The sequence below is a fragment of the Halichoeres trimaculatus genome, unplaced genomic scaffold, assembly GCF_033239565.1.
Source record: "Halichoeres trimaculatus isolate MK-OKI-2021-1 unplaced genomic scaffold, fHalTri1.1 fHalTri1_scaffold_18, whole genome shotgun sequence".
In the NCBI taxonomy this organism is placed as follows: Eukaryota; Metazoa; Chordata; class Actinopteri; order Labriformes; family Labridae; genus Halichoeres; species Halichoeres trimaculatus.
In genome coordinates this window covers 2,225,754-2,251,807 of record NW_027437196.1, presented here as the reverse complement: position 1 = coordinate 2,251,807, position 26,054 = coordinate 2,225,754, and the positions used below count along the sequence as shown (strand labels likewise).

The following is a 26,054-nucleotide window of genomic DNA, read 5'->3' as shown; positions in this document are numbered from 1 at the left end:
CATAGCGCCCCCTAAACTGACTTAAAACTGCAGCCCCACCCAAGCTACTTTCATCTGCATTTATGAAAGTTTTTGTACTTTAATACCAAACCATCACCTGCATGGAAAATCTCTTCCCATGACGGTCAAATCCGACAAAAGGTTTGGAAATATGAGTTAAATGTCAAATTTTACTGATTCACAGGAAAAGATGTTGGACATACTCTTCCGATGTTTTTTAATTAATCAACGCCAAATTTGGCTTTTATGTTTTGGATATATTAAGGATGAGAAGTTGTTAAAAACAGAGGGTCAAAACTGACATTATGTTATTTCTAGATAATTTTGCATGCATTTGCAAAATTAGGAGCACAACCAAGCTTCTGCAACGTTCAATTAATTAATTACTTAATTTCTTTAAAGTAACAATACATTTTAACAGGGGTGTATGATACCACTTATTTCAGACCAACACCAGCAAGAGTAGTCCTTCTTGAGTACTGATCGATACGCATTACCGACACCGCGAAAACTGTTGTTACATAAAATTCAAATTCACAGTGACAGATCATTTCCAACAAAGACAGCAGTGACTCTGCCGTTAACTACATAATTAAAACCAAACAACTCTCTATGAGCTAAATATTTGTTTTTCATTAACTAATAAAAGTGTGAAATAAAACTAACAAGTTTCAGAGTTTAAGTGATTAAAAAAAAAATAAACTAAAGAGTAAAAAAAGACTTTCTAAGCGCTTTTTGCTTCTGTCATATTTATACTCGCTGTGTTCTTGTTTTTCTCCATAAAGTGAAGTTCAGCACCTCTATAGATTCAGGACAACCATGTATAACTCATAGGCTGATGTAACTCAATTGAGTCTTTATGTAGTGTAACAATTTTTAAAAGCTGTGACTCATTAGAAAAGAAGAGAAATGAAAATTGATTTTTTATAATTTGAAAGAAAAATAAGGTGGGAGTATATGCAACACACGTTTTGGCACCCTGAGGTGTAAGGAACACAGAAACAAAGAAAGATGGGCATTGAAATTTTCTGAATATTTACTCTAAAATAACTGTTAATAACTATGTACGAAACATTTTATTCAAGTCTTGGATCAAAGAAAAGTGAAGTACTCTCAGTTTAACATGCTCTGAACACACAAACTGTTGCTCTGTGGTGCAGAGCAGCCCCAAGCTGAAACATGACACCAGGAGGGTGGTAGGCAATTTTCAAATAATTCTTCAGATTTACGCACAAGATATATATCAATCATTCATGGCTTTTTTAAAGCAGTAGAGAGCGTAAAATTATTTGTTTTTTACTAAATTGAGCTAGAACAAACGGTTGATTTTCTACAGATTTTCAAAGAGGACATGTGGATTAATTGGATGTTGATGGCAGTCTCACAAAATTATTGTTTTTTCCCGCCCGGTTTCGGCATGATGCTGACATCACGTGCGAGATGTTCAGGGACAGATGGAAATTTGAGAATCTGACGATAACGCCACTTTTTTTTACAGTTGCGTGCCTGAAGAGATAATGTAACAGTCTAAGGCTGAGAGATGCTGCAGTGCAATGACTTTGCAGACAAAAAAATAAAAAAATAGAATTAAAAAAAAAGCTTATTCAGCAATTTAAAGCTGAACAAACTGGAACTGTGAGAGGAGTTGCCATCTCAGGGGGAAATGGCAGGTTAGATCTTTATAACCAAGAAGCTCCAGGAAGAAACTGAAACTTAAATTGTCTCCAAAGGCAAAAGCTGCAGTTGGTGTGAATATTTGTGTTTATAAAATAATAACATCACAGAGGTTGGAGTACTGGGTGGTGTTTTGTTATAGTTACGTGATAAACCATGCTATCTGACACGGTCTTATCCATATCTTAAAAACCAGTGTAGTCAAACTATCTGATCAGCTGGCTGCAGTGAAACAGATATTTGGGGGTTAGCGCTCTGAATCATAGATATTGAAGAGTCGATACTGGAACACGTCTCCTCGCCGCTCTATAACTGCCTCCTTTGATTCGACGGCGCCGTATCCTCCCGCTCCCGCGCCCAGCCTGCAGACACCTCTGTATTTCCTCTGATGTTTGTTTAATGGCCCACAACCTGTTGACACTTTTATCACCCATGGATTTTTGAAGGCAGTCGTCGCCGTATGCATCATTGGCTCGCACTTTGCCGAGCATGATTTATCGGCTGCTGCAGAGAAAGTCAATGGCTAAATTAGCGCTTGGACTGGAGGCGTAATTTCATTTATGGGCTGGAGTTGTAGAGAGCTGCTGGACAGAGGTGGATTTACCCCGGCTGTGGTTATGGACGTGGTCTCTCTGTGGGTAAAATCTCTGCCTTTAAATGATGAAAGTTTGATGCTATTTATAAACATCTTCACAGCATTGAATATTCAAAGAGCGCAGAAATGGGCCAAACTGTGTCAACAAAGTAATTGGATCCGTCGACTTGCATTTGATGTGTAAATATGTTCTGTTTTCCAGCTTTGAAGGTTGTGTTTTATATTAGTACAATCTAGCAACTGATTAACTACCTGATTCAACAAGATCTTTGGCTCCCGTCTAATTACAGGCCTGGTATTTACCAGGGAGAGGACAGTCAGCTCTCATCAGAGTCAGGCCTGCAATCAGCAGCATCTTTCTAATTACTCATTTATTTGCCGGTCCAGGTTTTGATTGGATGTGGCCTGAGGACCTGCGCTGCTCTACTTGTTAAACCACTTACCTCTGGGGGTGCAACAGATCACAAAAGTTATAACTGTCAGGGTGCGTCTTCACTGCACAGCTGTTAGAGATGTTTCTTATTTTATTGCTTCTTCAGTTTCTGAACCGCTGCACGTGAGGTTTGACAGATTTGAGCTCCTGTTCATTTCGGAAATGCAGAGAGATGTTTTAAAATAAGGAGTTTTTGTGGCTGCATCTGCGGTGTTGTTGTGTTTAAGTTATGATCCAGACAGATCTGTGAGCGTTCATTTTTTGTATCTACTCGTCAGGTCTTTGAAGCTTTAGCTTTTTCACCTTGTTCATTAAGTTTGTTCGCTGTGGGAAGAAGTTTCTTGATCTAGGCAACCATCTGCCATCAAACCTTTTAACACCACCAGTTCAATCAAATCCACTTGATTTGTTTACACTGTTAAATGTAACTTGTTGTTTTAATTGAAGATGACTTGTGTCAACCCTTGCCTTTGTTTGATTGATGAAGACTTGTTAGTTAACTTAACTTCTTCAGGCAGTTATTTGAAATAATAGATCCGTTTCAACTCTAAAGTTTTTAGTTATGTTAACCTTTCCTTTTTGTTTATATAAATGAAGTTCATAAGTTAACCTAAAGTCTACTTCTTTTCTTGTTGTTGAGAAGTAGGGATGGGTACTGAATTAGGTACTTTTACAGGTACCAACTGAATTCTGTCAAAAATAAAGGGTACCAATTCACGTAAAATCAAAAAAGTACTATGTTTAGTACCTAAACACATCCCTGTGACTATGAGGGAGTGGGAGAGTACGTGATTTTCCATGCTAGACATGAACGCAGTATTGCAAGGTTATATATTTAAAAAAAAAAGTTAAATTGAAAAAAAATTGAGATTGCCAGGTACTGGGCATCGGTACCGTATCATTTCAATTGTGAGAAACACATCTCTATAGAGAAGATACCAAATTATAATTAAGATTTTTCAAAACCATTTCAGTAATCTTTTCCCATATTGACATAGAATAATACGCTATAATAACAAATGTGAAATCAGATTTTCTAAACTAAAGGTTTTCAAAGTGTTGCTCAAAATATAATTTAGAAATAGAACAACTATAAAAGCCGAAAACCATTGACACCACAAAATTAAACTAGAAATAGGAGCTAAAAGCCAAAAATATGAAAACTAAGGGGTGCGCAGATCACAGTTTTCTGGCTGATCACCGATCTTTAAAGAGCCTGACCTGCCGATACTGATTTGGGCCCATACCAGTTTCTATTTTTTTATTTTTTATGACAGCATACACTTTCTATTTTCCAATCTTGTTTTATTGAAAATCATTGAACAATACCTGTGAAACAAAAAAATCTTTTTGTTTTAACTCAGACAACCAATAAAGTATCCTGAGTTTTAGGTCTCAGAGCAAAAAGCAACAATGTTTGGCTGTCAGACCTTCCAGGTGGTTAATAAGATCAGTTTCAAGTGTAAGGATGGGCCGATCACCGATGCCCCAAAACACTTAGTCTGTCTTCTTCTGAGATGGAAAAGCTTGTGCATGGAACTATGTGGCTGTTTACAGCCAAAAACAGAGCAGTGATGGCTCTTCAACTTAAGCAATCTTCTCTCCAGCAGTAGGTAGGGGAGTGGGCAGGGAGGGGGTTCGGGGTATCTGCTCCGGTGGACCAATCAGGTCAGACTTGCTGCTGATTGGTCAAAAAAGGGAATCTCTGACATCGGCAAATCCCAAACAGCTCGTTTTAGGTCAGGATTTTACATTCACAAGCTCTACTAAGTTCAGGTTTGGTCATTAAATATCACATTTTGTGGGCTAGGGCTGAACAATTTATCGTTTTCAGATCGAAATCGCAATTTTAGACAATGCAATTTTGAGATCGCCAAAGCAGCAAGGATCTGTTGTGTCAAGTATTATACACATTCTGTTTTACTAATTTGTTAGACAATCTATATGTTAAAAGTGCTGGTAAGCAGGTTAACAACACAAAGCCTCTGTTTAGGAGTAGAAGTTCATGAAAAAAGATTATTTATCATCACTATTGATGATTAAAAAATCGTGAATTGCAATATCTGCCAGAAAAAATAGATCTTTTCCTAAAATCGTTCAGCCCTACATGTGAATATCCCAAAGCTTGATTTGAAGAAAATCGTGAATCGAATTGAAATCACAATATCTGCCAGAAAAATCGCAATTCAATCTTTTCTTAAAATCGTTCAGCCCTATTGCGGGCTGGGAGGAAAGACAAAGACCCACAAATTTCACTAAAAGACTTTAAGTGATTTTTGCACAATATGGCACCTTTAGATAAAAATCCCAAAGCTAAAGGAATTAAACGCTGTTTTAAGAAGTTTGAGAGAAACAATATGAGACAACACAACGGTTAAATTGCTGTAAATGTCCAATCATGAATCCACAGTCTTTTTCATAAACACTTCCCTCTTCAGATTTGTGAAGTGTGTACTTGTTGTTCTTTCTTTAAGCTAATTTGCGTCTGTTCTTGACTGATTGTTGAGTGATTGGAATGAAGCCTGAGCTTTACAGTAATTAAGGCGACTGGAGCTAATTCATCGACGTTTTGGACAGGCTGTGCATTCCAGAGAGGCGTGCAGATTGTCCAGTCATGTCATACCTCCCTGCAGAGAGGTCTGATGGAGGTCCAGCTGAGGATTAGCAGACGCTAATCAATGATGTAACACAGAGACGGACAGAGGACGGCGTGTGCTGCACGGCGCGGTCTATACGAGGTGCTGTAGGTGAGAAACGCTCTAAATAAAATTGAGCGTCTGATGATTGATTGTTTCTAAATTTGGGCTGTGCTGTGAAAGTGTACCAGTGTTTTTAGCTCCAGTCTGAGCGTGGCCTCATTCAGGTCTGCAGCAGTCTGAGCAGATCTCTGCAGAAGAGACGTGGTGTTATTCTCATTTCCCTGATGATCGATGCTTCATTTGCATTAATAACACACTTAACGGCGTCTTGGTGTAAATTAGGAGACGTTCAGTAAAATATTCAACGTGTGAGTACATTAGTCGTAGATCCTGGACCATAAGAGGAGCAGGATTTATACGACTTCTGCAGAGAATCGATTGAAATGAGAAAACAATGCTTCACAAGGGACGGGTCTAATTGCTGGAGAGTGAGCCTGTGTGTACACTATGTTTATGACCTGCAGCATAAAACACAGAGTGTGTAAAACATTTCCTGACTTTTTCACCTCATCTATTGGCGTGTTGTGGTCAGCACATGTGTTTTATATCCATTAAAGGTTAGAAAACACTCCGACTCTCCCAAACTCAACACCAGCTTTAGATGTTTGAAAATCAGCATTGACATCTGCTTTACAGCATTTTACGGTAACTCTCCAGGGACATAAAGTACAAAAAGGTGAAAACACACAAACAGAAAGAGTCCAGCAGCCACTTTGATACGCCAGCCACCTGATTATTATCCAGAAAGAGCTCGTCAAAGGGCTGACAGAGTAATGTTGTCTCCTTGATTCACACAAAATCAGGGTTTATGTTGGTCTTTTTTCTCTGTTCACGTCAGAAGCAGCAGCAGCAAAAACTGTTGGGATTATATCATCACCATGCTCGTTATTAACTCACAGATTAGCTGGATTATGACCCCCTGCTCCTTATTCCAGGGTCAAAGCAGCTCTGACCTGAGGAGACACAGACTCCCCTAAACCTCTGGAGCTTTGCCGTAGTTTCTGGCACCGAATTGTCTCAGCAGATCTTAAAGTACTGGAAGTTGTGGGGTTGAACTTTCATGGATCAACCCACTGAAGCTTCATTGTGATCTGGCGAATTGTGAAGCCAAGCTTTTTGCGGTCCCATTGGGGTTTTTGTAATGGGTGCATGATTTGATGTCTTCATGAAATGGTAGTAACATGTTTTGGTCCAAAAAGCCAATAAATCAAGCACAGCAGCATTGTTTCCAGGCTCTCATAGCCCCTCTGTTCAGAACGCTCTGATTTAGTGGGCGTGGCCTTCATATGTAAATGAGCCACGGCTGATACCGCCCCGCTCTTCCACGTCACTGAGAGCGGCGCCAAGAGCTCCGAGTGCACAATGTTTAGAAAACAGAGAAGCTCGTTTACTGTAACATTACAGGCTGAAACAACAGGCTAACTGCAGCTACAGTTAGCATCCTGAAGCTAACACAGAGACAGGGGGGACACTGAGGAAAAGCTCTTCCATCTGCTCCACAGCACACAGCATTTAGAATACTCACATTTCCAGGGTCCCAGGTTTGTTGGTGGATGGTTGGTTCGGGGGTATCTGCTCCAGTGGACCAATCAGGTCAGACTTGCTCCTGATTGGTCAAAAAAGGGAATCGCTGACGTCAGCAAATCCCCCAAATCCAAACAGCTCATTTTAGGTCAGGATTTTACATTCACAAGCTCTACTAAGTACAGGTTTCTCAATTAAATATCACATTTTGTGGGCTGGGAGGAAAGACAAAGACCCACAAACTTCACTAAAAGACTTAATGAAGAGATTTTTGTACAATACGGGACCTTTAACCCTTGTGCACTGCTATGGCTGAAAACAGCCACTTGGGGTAAAATTTTATCAGTTATTTGACCATAACTTTACTTGTATTACAGCAAATTGAATGAATTTTGGGCAGGAACCTTATTTTTACATGCATTTTGAAAATATGATTTTAACAATTTTCAAAGGGTTAAAAGCCACAGTGGACAACTTTACTGTACACTCGTACTGTTAAGGCTGTTTTCAGCCACTAACTTTTTGAAAAGAAAAAGAAAATGGCGAATTGGTGCATTACTGCCATGTAATGGTACCGAAAGGGGATGAGAGAAAAACCACACACAGAAAAGAATCTCGTATAGAATAGGGGTAAAACAAATTTATTAATTTTTCAATGCTTGGTAATTTTGACAAGGACAGAAGTGAATTGAGAGATTTTAGCAAAAAAAGTAGAAAAAAATACTGATGGGATGGGTTTTTGGCGTAATTAAAAGTTAGTGGCTGAAAACAGCCATAACAGCACCAGCGTTACTTTTCGAAAAAAAATTGATGCTACAAAAAACTGAGAAATGATTAAAAATCAATGATGAGACAAATCTTTGACATATCTAAGACTATGTCACGTAAAAAATCTCTGGTTTCTGATGGCTTTTTATATAGAATATAGGTCATTTCGTCTTTAACCCCCCATAATCAGTGATGTTCTATCAGTTTAATTGCCCTTAAGGTATTAAAATTTGTAAATTATTTTTCAATGCTTGATAGTTTTGTGCAGGGCAGAAGTGGATTTAGAGATTTGTGTGAAAAAAGTAGAAAAAAATACTGATTGGATGGGTTTTTAGAGCAGTTGGAAGTTAGTGGCTGAAAACAGTCTTAACAGTACAAGCCTTACTTTTTGTAAAAAAAAAAAAAAGATGTTACACAAGAACTAAAAAGACATTAAAGTCAACAATGTCACTCATCTTGCAAATATCCAAGACCATGATACCCTCTAAAAAATCTCTGGTTTCTGATGGCTTTTTATATAGAATATAGGTCATTTTGTCTTTAACCTCCCATAATCAGTGATGTTCTATCAGTTTAATTGCCCTTAAGGTATTAAAATTTGTAAATTATTTTTCAATGCTTGATAGTTTTGAGCAGGGCAGAAGTGGATTAAGAGATTTGTGTGAAAAAAGTAGAAGAAAATATTGATCTGATATGTTTTTAGAGCAGTCAAAAAATGAGTGGCTGAAAACAGCCTTAACAGTACGAGCGTACAGTATATTTAAGCAGTGCACAAGGGTTAAATACTCTGTTCAAGTGTGAGCTGCCTGAGCTTGTCCCATTTGCAACGTTTCGCTGTCCTCTCGTCTCATAATCCATGCTAATCTCTTATCCAAAGAGAGCGCCGCTGCCTCCTACAGGGGTTAATTTAGCATTACACTAGTTTATAAGCCTCATATTGATGGACAAGCTCTGCAAGACTGTTCCCCAGCCCACCTCGTTGAAAAAACCCAATTGACGTCTACAGAAGTCAATGGCAGCCAATGAGAAATTTCAACCCTCTTTATTTTATAATTCAGTTTCAGCGTGGCTCAACCATTACGTCATTTACATCTTTCCTCCTCACGTCCTGGAAAACTTGGGCCCTGCAGTGTTTTGATCTGAAGATGCTAAAGCTCAGTGACAAAAATCTGCGTTTATACGGAAATACTGAGGAACTGTAGTGAGCATGCCAGGCCTGTAGGTGGTGCTATAACTGTCTTGTCCTCCAGCTGCTTTTGGTTGATCTCCACTGAAGTTGAGTTGGGTCGATCATTTGGTGAGTTGGTGAATGCTAAGAGCAGAAGTGGAGCAACACGTCATTATTTGTCTTTCTTTTTCTGCACCATCAGAGTAACCCACGTCACCTGTCAGAGGTCATGATGTCATAGATGATAGGTGTTTAATCCTTTCCTGAATCGTGTGTTTGTGGATCTTTTGCTGGAGGACGTTCAGTGATTAGAGAAACTCCTTCCTTTATCTTCATCTGGAGAAAAGATCGACTCTGTTCCCTCTGTCTTGCCTTGAACAGTCGTACCGTGTTGCGTAATCATCACATATTTTAGTCACCATTTGAGAATTAGAAGTCCGGGTGTAGCAGATGCTGCAGCTTTGGAGTGCTGCAGCCCTGTAAACACTCCAGCAGCAGCAGCAGAGTCAAATGACTCATCCCTGTTGATTATTCCCAACGTGTGACTTCTGTTTCCAATCGTCTGTGCTGCTCCTCGTTTTCCGAAACCGGGACTTTGAAGACTTTTGTTTTACATTTGGAGTGAATGACCTTTTTTAAATCCGACAGATGTTTCTAATTGGCTTTAAGAAGTTAAAAGAAAGCTGCACCTTTCAAAATAAAAGCCTCTGGATGCAGCAAACAGTTTATACTGACGATCTATGCATTATTATTCACCGCAGGGTGCCACATGATCTCTTTTTAAACACACCATGAATTATTTATCACCTCAAACTATGTGTATCTTGTGTTCTCTTCATGTCTCCAGCATCTTGTTTGAGATGAGCCTGTGGTGCGCTTTTCATTTCAAAGGTCCCGTTCAGAGCTCATCTGCATATAAGAGCAGCCTGCGTGCAGGAGGAGCGCTCTATAAGGTGCTGATGCACAACAAAAAGGGATTATTGTGTTATGCTGAGCGGTGACATCTCCCTGTGGGGGAAAAACGCTAAAAAAAAAAGAAAAGGAATGTGTTTTTCAACATGTTTTATTCATACGTGGGAATGAAATCGTTTAAATGATGTTAGCCAGCGTTTGGGGATTCAGAGGTATCGTATGATGTGTTTATAAAGTAAAAAAGTGCGACTGAGCTGAGCAGTGAAAAGTCTTAATCCTCTCGGCGTCAATTATGGCTGAACAAGTGGCTGGTTTTCATTCCTCTTCCTCGCGGTGAGGAAGAGGCAGAGCGTCTTCATCTTCAGCCGTGTTATAAGGATTCCTCCAAAAACTTTAATCTCCAAAGATGCATTTCTTTAGTGAAGCTCGGGCACAGCTGAGCCTTGGAGAGGAATATTGAATAATGTAATGTCTGAGTTAGATGTTGGGAGCTTTTTGAAGCTGGAATAGAAGCCGGGGACCTCGCTAATGATGCAAAGGTTGCTTCTATTTAGAGAGAAGATGTTTTTGAGCAGCTCCGGTGGAGAAAATATCAAAGTGTGGGTCGGTAAATGTCTCGTTTATTTTAAGACGGCCTTCAAATGGACCAGGGCTGCAATTTTTGACAATTTGCATCCTCTTTTGATTCAGAGATGTATTGTTTTCTTGGTAGAAAAACAGAAAAGTGTCAAACAGTCGGAGGAATTTTGACAAGCTAATGTCTGATTTCTGTTAAAACAAACTGATTTTTCTGATGTTATCTCTCCAAAAAGACGTCTCACTGCCTGTATTTCTCCTCCAGGCCAGTGGAAATTTTTACAAACCTCAGTCACAGTTGGAAACCCTCAATCCAAAACAAGCCTAAGAAGTAATTTTGGCAGCTTACCATTCCCCCATACTCACACAGCATCTCTCTGGTTTCTCCGCAGCTTCACTCAAACTCAGATAAAGGCGACGGATCCGTCAGGTACATCCTGAGCGGGGAAGGAGCGGGGACTATATTTATCATCGACGAAGTGACAGGAGATATTCACGCCGCTAAGAGCCTGGATCGGGAGAGGAAAACGCATTATGTCCTGCATGCACAAGCCTTGGACCGCAACACGGAGGAGGCCCTGGAACCAAAGTCGGAATTCATCATCAAAGTACAAGACATCAATGACAACGCACCCAAATTTCCAGATGGACCCTTTGTAGCGACGGTGCCGGAGATGTCTGAACTGGGTGAGTAGTGCTTCACTGTGAAATGATTGCTGTCGACTGATCTCTGAAGTGAGCTTTTATTTTTGAGGGATGAAGCAGGAGGAGCTTTTCTAAGAGCCTGTGGAGCTGTGATTCTTCAGACAAATTAATCTGAATTTGGGAGGGAAATTCAACAATAAAACCCTGTGTTTAAATGCAGTGCTGTAAAATATTTCACTGTAAGATAACAGTGAAACACCAGCAGCAGAAGTGTCCAGTAACTTCCTGTAATTTTACAGTACACAATTAATTTTAACAGTATAATACTGTATAATAGATTAGAGTATATGGCTGTGAAATAAAGTTGATATACTGCCAACCCTGCTGAACACTGGGATGTAGCAATGCAGGCAGAGGCCGTCTATGCTCCACATGACACTGATTAGCTGTCTTTGCTCCACATGATACAGCTGTCTGTCTGTGCTTTACATGCCACAGACCAGCGGTCAGGGCTCCACCTGGCACGGCTGGCTGTCTGTGCTTCAAATGGTACAAACCAGGTGTCTGTGCCACATTTTGTGCAGACTGGCTGCCTGTGCTCTAAATAGTTCAGACCAACTGTCTGTGTTTTGTACCGTACAGACCGGCCGTCCGTGCTCTAAATGGTACGGCCGGATGACTGTGCTTTACATGCTAGGGACTGGCGGTCAATGCTCCACATGGCACAGGCCAGCTGTCTGTGCTTCATATAGTACAAACCAGATGTCTGTGCTCCATATGGTACAGACCAGATATCTATGCTACGTATTGTACAGATCATTTTTTCGTGCTCCATACAGTACAGATCAGCTGTCTGTGCTCTAAATGGTACGGCCTGATGTCTGTGCTTTACATGCCAGGGACTAGCGGTCAATGCTCCACATGGCACGAGCCAGCTGTCTGTGCCACATTTTGTGCAGACTGGCTGCATGTGCTCTAAATAGTTCAGACCAACTGTCTGTGCTTTGTACCGTACAGACTGGCCGTCCGTGCTCTAAATGGTACGGCCAGATGACTGTGCTTTACATGCTAGGGACTGGCGGTCAATGCTCCACATGGCACGAGCCAGCTGTCAGTGCTTCATATAGTACAAACCAGATGTCTGTGCTCCATATGGCACAGACCAGATATCTGTGCTGCGTATTGTACAGATCATTTTTTCGTGCTCCATACGGTACAGATCAGCTGTCTGTGCTCTAAATGGGACGGCCTGATGTCTGTGCTTTACATGCCAGGGACTGGGGGTCTATGCTCCACATGGCACTAGCCAGCTGTCAGTTCTTCATTTAGTACAAACTAGCTGTCTGTGTTCCACGTGGCACAGATCAGCTGTCTGAGCTCAAAATGGTACAGATAAGCTGTCTGTGCTACATATGGTACTGACTGGGTGTCTGTGCTCTAAATAGTACAGACCAACTGTCTGTGTTCTGTACCGTACAGAAGGGCTGTCTGTGCTTTACATGCCATGGGCCAGCTTTCCGTGCTCTGCATGGTACAGATTAACTGTCTCTGTTCCATACGTATAGACCAGCTGTCTGTGCTCCACATGGTACAGACCAACGGTCTGTGTTACATACAGTACAGACTGTTTTTTTTTCTCTTATGGCACACTAAACACTGTCTGTGTCCCTCTGTAAGGATCAGTTGTCTCTGTTCCACATGGTGCAGACCGACTGTCCGTGCTCCACATGGCATGGACTGGTGGTCTATGCCTAATGATTTTTACAGGGTTTGATATTTTATGCTAATAAATGAGATGTGTTGATGGGCTTTGCTCGTTAGCCAATTCCAAAATAAATGAAAAAAGAATTTTCTTTCCTTTTCCACATAACATGAAATCATCTGTCATCATCTGTGGGACAGAATTTTAATTGGAGCACAGACAGTCTGTACCCCCCACCGTGTAACATCTCAGCGTACAGCAGGGTCTCATATCCACTGTGTTTCCTCCTCACTCACGGTTGCTAAATATCATCACAACAAAATTACTTTGCTGTAAAAAACGGTAAAATACTGGCAGCAGGGTCATTTTTTTTTTTAAAGTGTATATTTAATCCTGTGTACCTCTGTGGTGACTCACACGACTTAAAGCATGACTTGTGGTTTTATTTCTTGTGTACTTTTCTAATTAATCCACCACAAAGTGAGGCTGCATGGTTCACAGGGCGATGGCGGTATGAGCGACCCTGATCAAACACGTTATTACCCCATGCAGCGCTTCCTCTGTCCGCTCTGGATAATGCTCCTCAGCATGTTTGATCTCCTGTGAGCCAGCCGAGGCCTCTGTTTCATCTTTGTTTTCTGGTTGCTGTGATGGTTCCCCGAGTGGGCAGGTCTTTATAAAGCACTCAATAATGCCTCCACAGCAATCCCCGCCATCGAGACTGTGGAGTCCTTCACATCATAGAGGAAAGAAAAGCCTCTCTCCACCTCCTCGGAGACAGCCGCTCTTCATACGCCCAGCATCTCGTGGCAAAACATCTATTTTTTATTTTTTTATTGTACAGTTCTGTTTTTAGCTCGGGTGAACAAAAGCCACCTTTCCCCAGTCTGCTGTATTCTGCCTCACAGCACAACAGCTCAGGAGCGCGCTGCTAAAATATTCCTCTGCACTCCTTCAAAACATATGTAGGTTGTCCAAAAGGTAGCCAAACTGCTGTCAGAGCAATTTGGCCTGAAATAAACGATAAAATAGTGAATTTGTGATGCTGACAGTTTGTTGAAGACCTTCCATTTGAAGCTGTCTGCTGAAAATAAACCTTTCTGCTGCTGAAAAGGAGGCAGGAATACTTATTAGCAAACAGTGCAAAGAGAAGAAGAATGGCTTGTTCAGTTTCTGGCTGCACGAAGATGGAAATGTGCAGGACTGATTAAAAATGCAAACCTCCACAGACCTGAAGGCGCCCTCTTTATAAACAGTCAATATCTCCCTGGTTGTAGTCATGAATATTCATGAGCAGACACGCCTCACACACATACAACTTCAGCTGTAACTGCCAGCGTCTCTCAGCTGGATTTGTCAAGTGAACGTCTCAATCTATTCTGAGAGCGCTGCCCGCTGTTACGGCGTGTTACAGATGGAGTCAGGCTCTCAGAGGGCTGGATGTGTAGTTTGTGGATAGAAGAGATGCTGCTGGTAGAGTAGTTACTAAACTATGAGGTCAAGAGGACAGGAATCAAACATTTGGATTACTGCAAGTTCACGTTATCTCTGAATCTGTCCGGAAACTGAATCAAACGCTACCATATAGTTAATTTCTGCAATGAACTGTGCCCAAGCATGCTTCAACCAGTCGCCACCTTCTGGCCCGGGGTGTCAAGTACACTTTCGCAAAGATGTGACTTAAACCAGGAGTGTGTTTGTTTTGGGGCAAATTTCTTTGTACAAGTCAACTTTTTACTGTTTACAACGCACCGAGGTAAGGTATTTATCAGTATGGTTATGGTACTAGCAGTCCAGTGATATGACGTTTCTGTAAGCTAACGTGACAACAAGCTAACTGTCCGTTTACACAGTACATTAGTCCCCGTGTCCATAACCTCACTCTTCATTTTATTGATAAACTCTCAAGTTTGAACAGACCACTGTAGAATAACTGCTGACTGTGGGTTGGAATCAACATTAGCACAAACAGATTAGCCCTGTTAGCCTTTAGCTCGTGCTCTATCTCTCTCCTGTTTCTCTTTCTTCTGCTCTTCTGTCCTTTTTCTGTCTGACAGTTAGGCTCCAGTGTCCACCATCACTACAAAATTAATCATAGAAATTGTTTCCAGCAAAGAAAAACACAGATCCCCCTTTTTTCGGCTTGGTGTTGTCATAGAGACTTAAAGTGATACTCTGGGATGGAACAAGTTGGGTCCTATCACAAGGTTTAGGGCAGAAATTACCCCTACAGCAGTGATTTTGTGCAGCAGAAGCCCAGAGCGCTCGCACCAAACACCCCCTCGCTGCTCCTCTGCAGGTTTCCTCTGCACTCAGACGCGGTCATATTTTACTTGACCAAAAACACAAATAAACGGACTCCCACTGAAAATATCTGGTATCAGTCTGCATTCACGCTTTATTTAGAGAATTTTCAGCGCGTTACTTTCACACAAAAACACCGCTAAATAAGGCTCTAGTTCTCATCGTGTCTCTTCGTCCTGGCAGACTACCTGCGTTTGTTTATATCTAGCACGCCACGCGTGGACTGATACACTAAGCGGCGAGCGCCTCGTAGCCAGCTGTGGCTCTGCAGCGGAGGTAGCGCCGTTTTATGACACGATGAGAACTAGAGCCTTATTTAGCGGTGTTTTTGTGTCAAAGCAACTCGCTGAAAATTCTCTAAATAAAGCGTGAATGCAGACCGTATCAGATTTTTTAGGACCCAACTTGTTCCATCCCATAGTATCACTTTAAGCTCGTGCTCTATCTCTCTCCTGTTTCTCTTTCTTCTGCTCTTCTGTCCTCCAGTGTCCACCATCACTACAAAATTAATCACAGAAATCGTTTTCATCTCTCTACTAAACTTTGTCAGCTGGCGTGGTGTTGTCATAGCGACTTAAGGCTGGCACACATTATAGGATTCTCCAAAACTTTACACATTTAGAGAGCACACACTTGAAGACAGATCACACAAGATTTCTCTCTCCTGATTCTTCAGCAGAGCTTCAGCTTCTTCTCGCTTAATCTTCCAAATCTCGTGTAGTAGAACAGAAAACGTGCAGAAACAGAAAATCATCCCTCTCACAGATTGGTCAAGCTACATTGATTGAATGGCGACCAAGCCAATCACAGTCAGCCATCAGACTCAGACTCAAGGTTTCTTGACTGAACCAAGGTTAAGGGGTTAAGTCAACCAGTTAGAGTATGGACAGGTGTGATGGATGCACAGACTACAGAAAAGTTTTACCTTGGCAATGAGTTCAAAGTTTTTTGTGTCTAAGTCTACCTGATCAATAAAAACAAGCATCTGAGGCTCTTCTTATTGACTGTTTGGAAGATCGGGACTTTAATTTGAGATTATTAAACCATCTTGGTAATTAGAGATATAATCTTTCTGTTTCAGTGAGTTCAGAGTAAAGTCTGTACCCTGACATCCGTGGATCATTGCTAACTAAACCGTTCATTTAAAAGTTTCAGCCTTCACTTGCAAACTTCATCATCGGGTTGCACAAAAAGAATCAATCACCATTGATGACCCGAGGGGAGGAATCAACGTCTGTGAAGAGGAAAATAATTAGCCCTTTTTCCCGCCTCCTCTTTTGCTAGCGTCCATTAAAGTAATTCCTCTCCGGTTCTGCGTCTGCGGCATCAAATCGGCTGTAACAATCAACTGTCCTCACACTCCACCGCGCTAATCCTCCAGCATTTGTCAATACTGGCGCTCCCGAGAGCAGGAAGGGGCTTTTCTGCAAATGTGTGGCAGCTAATTGGTTGTGATGTGGCTTTTTCCTGTCTAAATTGATCAGCTGGGCACATGCCAGGTAGTCCTGCGTTACAGCGCCTCATTTTTTAGAGTGCTGGATGAAAGGAGTATCAATTTCCCTCCATTGTATTCATCTTCGACGTGATTTCTCTAAATGGAAATCCTGGAGATAAGAAGCTCTGCCTTCCTGTCAGCCCTTCCACCCCTCATGAAGTGACGCTTTGAAAACCCAGAGAAGTGTTTGTGGTTGATTTGGATCAGAAGTTGGGATTAAATGAGTGTTATTGGATCTAATGCACGGAAATTGATCCAAATTGCACACATGGTTAAGTGATGAATTCTTTATAAACAACTCGTTAGAGCTCCTTTGAAAGGACTTCTTTCCTCTTTTTGCTCCTCTCAAATCTTATTTCCAGTAAATGTCGTCTTCTATCATAAAACACAGATCAATGTTGTTTTACTTCCCTTTACATCTGCATCTTTCTTCTGCCTTAACATTTCAAAGCGGTCCCCGTCTCTGAAAAGCAGAGCGGTGTATTGACAGCTTCGGTCCATTAAGATGACGTCTTCCTCCAACCCACCGAGCGGCACCCGGCACCTCGGCGGCTAATTGCTGTTTCATTGCAGTAGGCATCCAGGAAATCAGGGTTTTTCATGTCACAACTGCATGAAAATGGGAATGAAAGAAAATGGCAAAGATCCTTGACTCAGACTGAGAGAGGATGAAGAGAAACTAATGGTTGGGATCCATTTTTCAGACGCAAACCTTGCTTTTTTAAAAAGTGCATTATGTTCCCTGGTTAGAGAAAGGGTCCAATGGGGTCAGCAGAAATGGATGGTGAATAACTCCAAAGTTCTGGAGCACAGGCGGAGTTCAGCGCTGAATACATTTTGTCTGTTTTTGGAAGAAAACCTGAAGCCTCACGCTGTAATTTGAGCAGATATGTCGACAGTCGCTGTGATCACCTGAGAGGAAACACCTGCTCAGTCTGGTACAGTCCAATACAGCAGCTCTGCTATAAAGTCTGCTTTATGACGGCCATATTGTCTGGACAGAGCCATAAAGCTGCTCATTGAGTGATGTGTTTTAGAGCTGAGGTCATATGAAGTCAGTGTGTTCAGCCGGGCTGCAGTTTATCCACAGTTTGTCATTTACAGTAAAATAAAGATAGAAATTAAAAACTCCTCTGGATGTGAGGTGACCTCAGTGATAAAAACCTCACACTCTGTTATTAAAGGACCTGTGGTTTCATCTGCTGCTGGATTAGACTCATGTTTTCTCTGTAATTGCTGTCACCAGGAACGCTCCAATTTAGGAAAAAAAACAAAACCATAAATTTAACTCTGGAACTTTAGAGAAAAAGCACTTTCTCTGCAGAGTTGAATTTTATTTTGAAGTGACGGTGACACTGGAGCTGAACTGTTTGGAAGAAAGGAGGTCAGAGCAAAATGAAGCTAAACAGGAGAGTGACAGAGCACAAGCTTAAGTCTGAAACACAGGTTAAAGGTGCAAACATGAGCTAAAGGCTAAGACAAAAGCTAAAAGAGCTAAAGGTTTAAATAAATTAGGTTAAAAACTAAAACAAAAGCTAAAGGCTTTAACATGTGATAAGGCTGAAACACGAGCTAAAGACCAAAATATGAGCTAAAGTCTTCAACACAGACTAAAGCTCCAATATTGGCTACAAACTAAAACACGAGCTAAAGGCTCAATCATTGGCTGATGGCTAAGACACAAGCTAAATGAACTAAAGGCTTGAATAAAAAATAAACAAGCTAAAGACAAAACCACAAGCTAAAAGCCTAAACATGTGATAAAAGCTAAAAAACAAGCTAAAGGCTAATACATGGGAAATACAAGCTAAAGCCTAAGACACAAGCGAAATGATTAGATATGAGGTAAAGGCTAAAACATGAGCTGATGGCTAAAATACGGGACCAAGTTGAAAACACAGGCCAGAGGCTAGGACACAAGCTCAAAGAGCAAAAGACCAAGGCATGAACTAAAAGCCTCACAAAAGCTTAGGTCTTAATACGGACTAAAGGCTTAAACATGAGATAAAGACTAAAGCATGAGCTAAAGGCTTGAACACAAGCTGATGGCTAAAACATGGGCTAAAGGCTAAAACGTGTACCCAAGGCGAATTCATGAGCATAAGGCAGAAATACAAGCTAAAGCCTGAGACACAAGCTAAATGAGCTAAAGGCTTCAATACATAATAAACAAACTAAAAACTAAAGTACTTGATAATAGCCTTATTATGAGGTAAAGGCTAAAACATGAGCTAAAAGCTAAACACGGGATAAAGGTGAAAACATGACCTGAAGGACAAAACATTGACTAATTTTGTCATTGGCTTAAACACAAGCTAAACGAGCTAAAAGCATAAACACAAAATAAACAAGCTAAAGACAAAAGCTTAAACATGTGTTACAAGCTAAAACATGAGCGAAAGGCTAAAACATGGGCTAAAGGTAAAAACATGAGCTTAAGGCAGAAACATAAGCTAAAGCCTAAGACACAAGCTAAACAAGCTAAAAGGCTTAAACACAAAATGAACAAGCCACAGACTTAAACACATGCTAAAAACTTTATCATGGGATAAGGGCTAAAATATAAGCTGAAGGCTAAATCCTAGGCTAAAGGCTAAGATACAGGATACGGTGAAAACACAGGCTAAAGGCTTGAACACTGGCTAAAGGTTTACACAAGAGCTAAAGGCTAAAACACAAGGTGAAAACAAAAGCTCAGGGCTAAAACACAAGCTGATGGCTAAGACACAAGCTAAATGAGCTAAAGTCTTACAAACAAAACAAACAAACTAAGAACTGAATCACAAGTTAAAAGCTCAAACATGTGATAAAGCCTAAATTCAAGCTAAAGGCTAAAACACAGGCTAAAGCCTAGGAAACAGACTAAAGGTGAAAACATGAGCTAAGGGCTAAAACACAAGCTAAAGGCTAAAACACAAGCTAAAGAAGTTAAAGGCTTATATACAAATAAACAAGCTTAAGTCTAAAACACATGCTAAAAACGCTAACAGGAGCTAAGGGCTAAAACACAGGCCAAAGGTCAAGACACAGGACACAGTGAAAACATGAGCTAAAGGCTAAAATGTGGGTTAAAAGCTTTAACATGAGCCCAAGGCTAAGACGCAAGCTAAAAGAGCTAAAGACTAAAACTCAAGCTAAAAGCTAAAACATGAACTCATGGCTTAAACAAGAGCTAAAGGCTAAAACACAGGCTTAATCAGCTAAAGGCTTTTATACAGAATAAACAAGCTAAAGACTACAACACAAGCTAAAAGCTTCAACATGAACTGAAGGCTAAAACAGGGGCTAAAGGCCAAACCACCAGCTGAAGGCTGTCACAGGGGCTAATGTTGACTCCAAACCACAGTCAGCAGTTATTCTGCAGTGGTCTGTTCAAACTTGAGAGTCTATAGATAAAATGAAGAGTGAGGTTACGTTAGCTCTGCTTGTTGAGGAGCTTGGACGTCTGAAGACTTGAAAAGAGCACAAAACCAGCAGGGTATGAACCAACTCAAGGACTTTAAACCAGACCTTTTACTGTAGCAATCATCCCTTGAATAGTTCAAACTATACTGTACACAGCACTCCAGCTGAAGTGTGTGTGAGCATTGGAAATCACATTATACTGACTGAAAGGACGCGTTGAGTGCAGCGACTGTTCATGTAAAAATATGAGGCGCTGGAGTTATACAGAAACATTTTCTTGTGGTAAACTTTACAGAAACACTCACCGTAAGAGATTAAAGCAGGTTTTTGTTTCCTTAAGCCGTTAACACACAAGGCTTCAAGGTTCATCAACTGCATCATGTACTAATGAATAAGTTTTCCTGGACTGATGAGTCAGAAGCAGCTCAGCCTCCAAAACAAACCCAGATTTAATTAAGTCCAAATAAATCCCATTGCAATTTCCTCTGCAAGCTTTACACAGATGCAGAGTGACCAAGCGTACTCCTGAATACATGCTTCATTATGGCTGGCATTTCACTCTGCTCCTCCAGGTTCCACAAAAACAGGAGGGACACGGTGGACTGAGCTGCTCCGCTTTAATGAGTTGAATTCCCAGGTCGAGGACGGTAACAGCGCGAGGCTTTAGGGTGTATCATACACCTCATATATCTCTAAAAACAACCAAACTGGTGTTCTTTCATCTGCAAATGCATCATGTAAGCTGTAAATGCAATTAAAATGCACTCATCATGCAATTATAACAGGTTAATGAAGCCTGTAATGCTGGTTGAGCAGCACTTGGAGTGTTAAATTGAAGCACAATGGCCTTTACGCATTATTTTAAATAACTGTAAACACGGAGCATGCAGCGCGTTTGAAGCATCCGTCTTTGTTGTGTCATCGTCTGCAATGAAACCACTCGGAAACTATCACCGCCGCTCGTGCTTTTGTTCCTCACACGCGCTGAAAGAAACGTCTGGAAGAAGCTGTTTAGCTTTCATGTGGTGTAACTCACGCTGCAGTCGGAGCCGGTGAATGTATAATCACTCTTCATTAGTTTGACACACAAATATTTACACACTCAACGCTTTTCAACTTATTTTGTGCATACATCACGACAGCTGGTTAGCTGAATACCCAACCATAATGTGTGCACATAAGACGAGCATCTCCCTTTTTGTTTCACAGAGAGAAAACTCTGTACAGTAGGCTGAATAATATGCTAAACAGTCTGTTAGTATCTGCTAAAGCATGCTAAACCAGGATGTTGCACGTCTTCAGCTTTTATATCCAGGATGTGTCCAGCATTTTAAGCATCTCTCTTTAACCCTGCTGCCTTACATTAACATTTTGTGCACAGTTATTCTCCTGGGATCTGGAGAGTTGCTGGAAGAATTCAACCTAGAACTTTTAGAAAACAACAAACTGGAACTTTTAAAGAGGGGGAATATTTTTACAAACAAAGGTAAAGTTAGAATGTTGGGTCTTAAAATCCAAAGTTGACATACATTGGGTTTTAAAGTTTCATCTGGGTCTGAACTGCTTGTTTAAAGAGTCACAGGAGAGTCAAACAAGAGAGTTGTGAGACTGGCTCAACTTGTGACATCACTAATTGGTGAATCAGCGTCAAAGAAAATAAACTTTTTTTTTTCCTAACCTTCTAAATGTGAGTTGTTCTCCAAAACAAATGTCCATTTCACATAATTTGTCACTTATATGGATGGAGACATATTACATTGTAGCATGGCAACAGCGGAGGAGGCTTCTAGAGTGCCATGTTCTGCAGCTGTAGACTGGTTATGGCAGAAAGAAGGGTTTCCCTCTGATGCTGAGAACTCACCAGATGTGTCTCCTTTCACAGAATCTGAATGCCTCAGACAGCCTGTGAGTCAGAAAATTTGTTCAGATTTAGTTTAAATTCTAAAATCTAAACTAATTTTCTGACTAACAGGCCTTCTGGCAATAAGGTGGGCTCTGAGCTGTAAAACCACAAACCTGTTGACTCCTGGTCTACCTCTGCTCAGTGCATCCGCTAACATTGTTTTATTTTGAAAGTCACAGGGTGTTTTAAGTGGTTTCCATGCCCAACTTCCTGTTTCACTCAATCTGCTTTTTGTAAAGTGAGGCATCATTGTCGTAGACTTGACACTTCTGGTGTTGATCATAAGATCGTTGGTGTCTAAGGCAGGGGTCTGCAACCTTCACTTTCCTAGGAGACATTTTGCCTCAGCCCAGGATTAGAGTCATTCAGGAGCCACAGAATCTACTTTATCTTCACAATAAAGACTGTAAAGTGGATAAAGAGTCAAGTGAATAAGAGACTTTGTTTAAGTTTATGCTATTCTATTTGTGATGTAGTAGTAGTTAATTATGTGCAAAAAATAATAAAAAATGTGTAATTTCTAAAAAAAATAAAATAAAAGATAAAAAAACAAATAAAGGAAATACTGAAAAAAATCGGAAAAATTTTGCAAAATAAAAAAAAAAAAAAAAAAGATATATTTTTTCAATTAGCAAAAAAAAAAAAGTTTTAGAATTTGCAAAATAAAAAAAAACAAATGAAAAAAAATCACTTTAAAAATTTTTTAAATTTTTAAAGAACTGTTTAATTGGATACCATATATTGATTGTGTCGCTCAACTCACCTGTTGTTCTTCACTAATGTCTTACTATATATGTAAAGCATGTATATTGAGTGGGCCCATTGGCAGTTAAATGAATCCATTGTCTGGGCTGTAAAACCTCAAACCTGTTGACTCCTGGGGTTTCGTTTGTTTCATTTCAGAAGTCACTCAGTGTTTTTTGTTGGTTTCTGGGCCTGGCTTCCTGTTTCAAAAAAAAAAAAAAAAAAAAGAAAATCCAAAAAGGGAAAAAAAATGGCAAAAAAGGGAAAAATTTCCATAAATGTGAAATTATAATATTAAAAAAATTCTAAAACATTTTGCCCAAAAAAATAAATAAATTAAAACATTGTTTTTTTCAAACAAAATCATAAATTCAAAAAATAAAAAAATAAAAATGAATTGAATAAATTTGCAAAAAAAAAAAAAAAAAATTGGAAGAATTCTCGAATTTCTTTACCTCATATTGATAATGATGATCAACTTATCATTTTGTGTTGCTTTCTAATGTCTTGCCACATATCAATCATGTATGTTAGTCCATCCGCACAGAATTAAAATCAGTATTTTCTTCCAGATTAGTCTTTTTGTAGATGTAGTTATCTTCCCAGGGCTGTAAAACTTGAGGTTAGCCACAGGTGCATGGAAAGTTGGTGGGCTGTTGATGTTGTAGGAGGTGAAGTAGAGCAGTGGCAGGCTTTATTGACAGATGGGATGAAGATTTAGTTCAACTAAAGAGTCAATGTCTTTCCCTCTATAAGAAAAATAAAAATTCTTTATGTCAGTAATATTTTTAAAGCTACAAGGAGCCGCTAAAAAGCAGTCACAGAGCCACAGGTTGAGGAGTAACTCTGCTTTCTTGTCTTTCAGGCACTTCTGTGTTACAAATCACAGCGACTGACGCTGACGACCCTACGTACGGAAACAGCGCCAAGATCGTCTACAGTATTCTTCAAGGACAGCCATATTTCTCCGTCGACCCCAAAACAGGTGAGATATCCCTTCATTGGAGCTCAGAGCTGGTTATGATCCGTGTTGTGTCTCTGCTGACGTGATGCGTGCACCTCGCTTCCTGCAGTCAACACTCTGCTCCGTTACTGCCTCTTTCTGACATCGTAAAAGCCCAAAAGCAGCCACAGCAGAGTTATAGACCACTCATATGACTCCTGTACTGTCGAGCACGCAATCCACTATTTTGTGGGCCATAACTAACTCCTCAAGGGTCAAAGGAGACATTTGCAGGGATGTCTTCGGAAAGCCATTGTTTCCTGGCTTTAGAGTGGAGGTAAAAAGCCCCGACAGGCAGCGCTCTGTCTTTTCAGCGCCGGCTTTTGTCTGCGAGGCCGCTGCTGGAATCTATTAAATGTTAATAAACCTTTTAAAGTGCACAATATATAACTTTTATACGTGGTGGGAGTGTGTTTTTGTGAGTGTGTGCATGTTTATTTCTGATCTCTCTTTGTCTCGCAGGACGTGTGTGTGTGTGTGTACGTGTGTGTGTTTGAAGCTTCACATGCTTGCCCTACGCTGGTGTTGGATTGATTCATCGCAGTGTGGAGCGACTACCGGCCCCTCTGAGACCACGGCGCCCATGTAAAACACGAGTTCTCTGCTGAACGAGCAGCACAAATAAATCGCTGAATATTTTGACTTTACCTTGGGGGGGGGACGGCGTTGGGGGATTGATGGAGCAATTTCACAGCAGCGTGGCGAGCACAAGCCAATTTTTTTAAAAGGAGCAAGGCTTTGTAGCGTCAGATTATTTTTGCAGCATCACCGTGATGTTTTGATGCTTTCTCCTGCTTCGGGAGTCACGTGATGGCGTGTTTGCCGGAGCTGACTCTGCATCTTGGTGTTGTAATTGGGTGTAGGGCATGCAGAGGAGTAAGGAGGTAATTGAAGGCCTCGACGGCTGCACTCTCTGCTTTGCACTTTCCCTCCCACATGTATTAATTTACACAAGACGGCTGCTGTTTTTTTTTTTTTTTTCTTTTTTACCCTTCTTCACTCAAACGAGCAGAAGGAACTCCGGCGGTCAGCGGTCTTTAAGCTCAAGCCTTAAAGTGGCGGCGCTGGCGTGCTGCCAGCTGAAGCGGCTTGTGCACGCGGCTCACGGTGCATTAGCCCATTACATCCACAGGTAGCTGCTTCCCTCCATGTTTAGACTGTGGAGACACCACAAAGGGATAGAGACGTATCATTAGCAGGATTTAAGGAACAACCAAGTCCAAACACCCACAAATCCACCTCTTCCCACACGACCTGGGTGTTACTCTCCGGATACGACGGTGGCAGATTTTACACGAGCAGCAGAGGTCGGTTAAGGACAGAGGGTAATGATAGCATTTGGCCCGCACATATGGCGCAGAAGGAATCCCCAAAAGACCGTCTCAGGCTTGACCTAAATCCTCCTTTCACCTGTCCCCAGCTTAAGTGGTTTGACCATCTCTGAGCCAGCAGGTCAGTCTGTCCGTCAGGTAACGCTATAAATGGAAAATTGACCGCAGGCTCAGCTAGCACAGGCTTTTGTTTCAGCTGAAACTCTCTGTAAATACTTTTGAGTTTTAACATTAAAGCTGTTTTTATGCACTCCACGCAGCGAGGGCAGTGTTTTGGCAACAGAAGTCCTGCAGAGTGCAATGGTTGGTCAAGCTGTGCAGGGAGGTTAGCCAGCAACAGGAGAAAATTCATACATAAAAAACTCATTTTGATGAGTGGTAAACAGCTCCCATTAAAACAGAAACCAAACACACAGACCGCTGAGTCTGAGACCTGGGTCATGATGAAGGAGCCAGAAAACCACGTCCAGACAGAGACCTGCTCCAACTACATCAGAATGATGATTTAGTATTTTAGGATTAGTTTGATTTTAATCTGTGAACAAGAATTTGTGTCTTTGAACTTCCTCTCTTTATTTTCTTTCCACACTGACTCATATTTCGTCCAGTAGATGTTAGTAGACAGCATCACATCACACCATTTTTAGCCTCCTACACCGACTTCCTGTCAGTTTTAGAGTTGAAAGTGGAGGCTGAAAATCAAAGGTGATGGAGCGTGCAGAGTCAGTCGCTTCCTTTAGGTCTCTTTTAAAAACTCACTTTTTGGACTCGCTTTTATGTGATACCATCTTTTGGTCTTTTTATTTCTATCTCACCTTGACTTTACTGTTCCATTTCTCGTTCATTATTTTATCACTTTTATTATTATTTCATTGTTTTATTATTCTATTAACACTCTTTACATCGTCCTTTTAATACCTGCTGGCCTATTCTCTGCTCCCAACCCCTTTACTTTGCCTATTATTTTATTTTTATTTTTATTTTTATTTTATTTTTCCCATTGACTGATGTTTTTAGCTTTTGTCTTGGTCCTCAGGCTCTCATTTTATATTGCATGGTTTGGTAACGCTCTATATTAAGGTCCTGCTTAATAAGTGTTTAATAAGGTCATTGTAATAGTTACTACAAGACAACTTAATCTATAAGCTATATGAAACCTAACCCTAACCCTCT

At 40.8% G+C, this 26,054-nt stretch overlaps 1 protein-coding gene across 4 annotated transcripts in view; it reads left to right on the top strand.

Annotated features, from left to right (window-relative positions):
• LOC141807386 (cadherin-18) overlaps positions 1 to 26,054 on the top strand; it is a 342,498-nt gene that overhangs the window by 235,383 nt on the left and 81,061 nt on the right. For all 4 annotated transcript variants that reach the window (XM_074693358.1, XM_074693357.1, XM_074693356.1 and 1 more), the window contains 2 exons: positions 10,742 to 11,036; positions 23,413 to 23,532. In XM_074693358.1, coding sequence (XP_074549459.1) covers positions 10,742 to 11,036; positions 23,413 to 23,532 — 415 coding nt within the window. The remainder of the gene's footprint in view (positions 1 to 10,741; positions 11,037 to 23,412; positions 23,533 to 26,054) is intronic.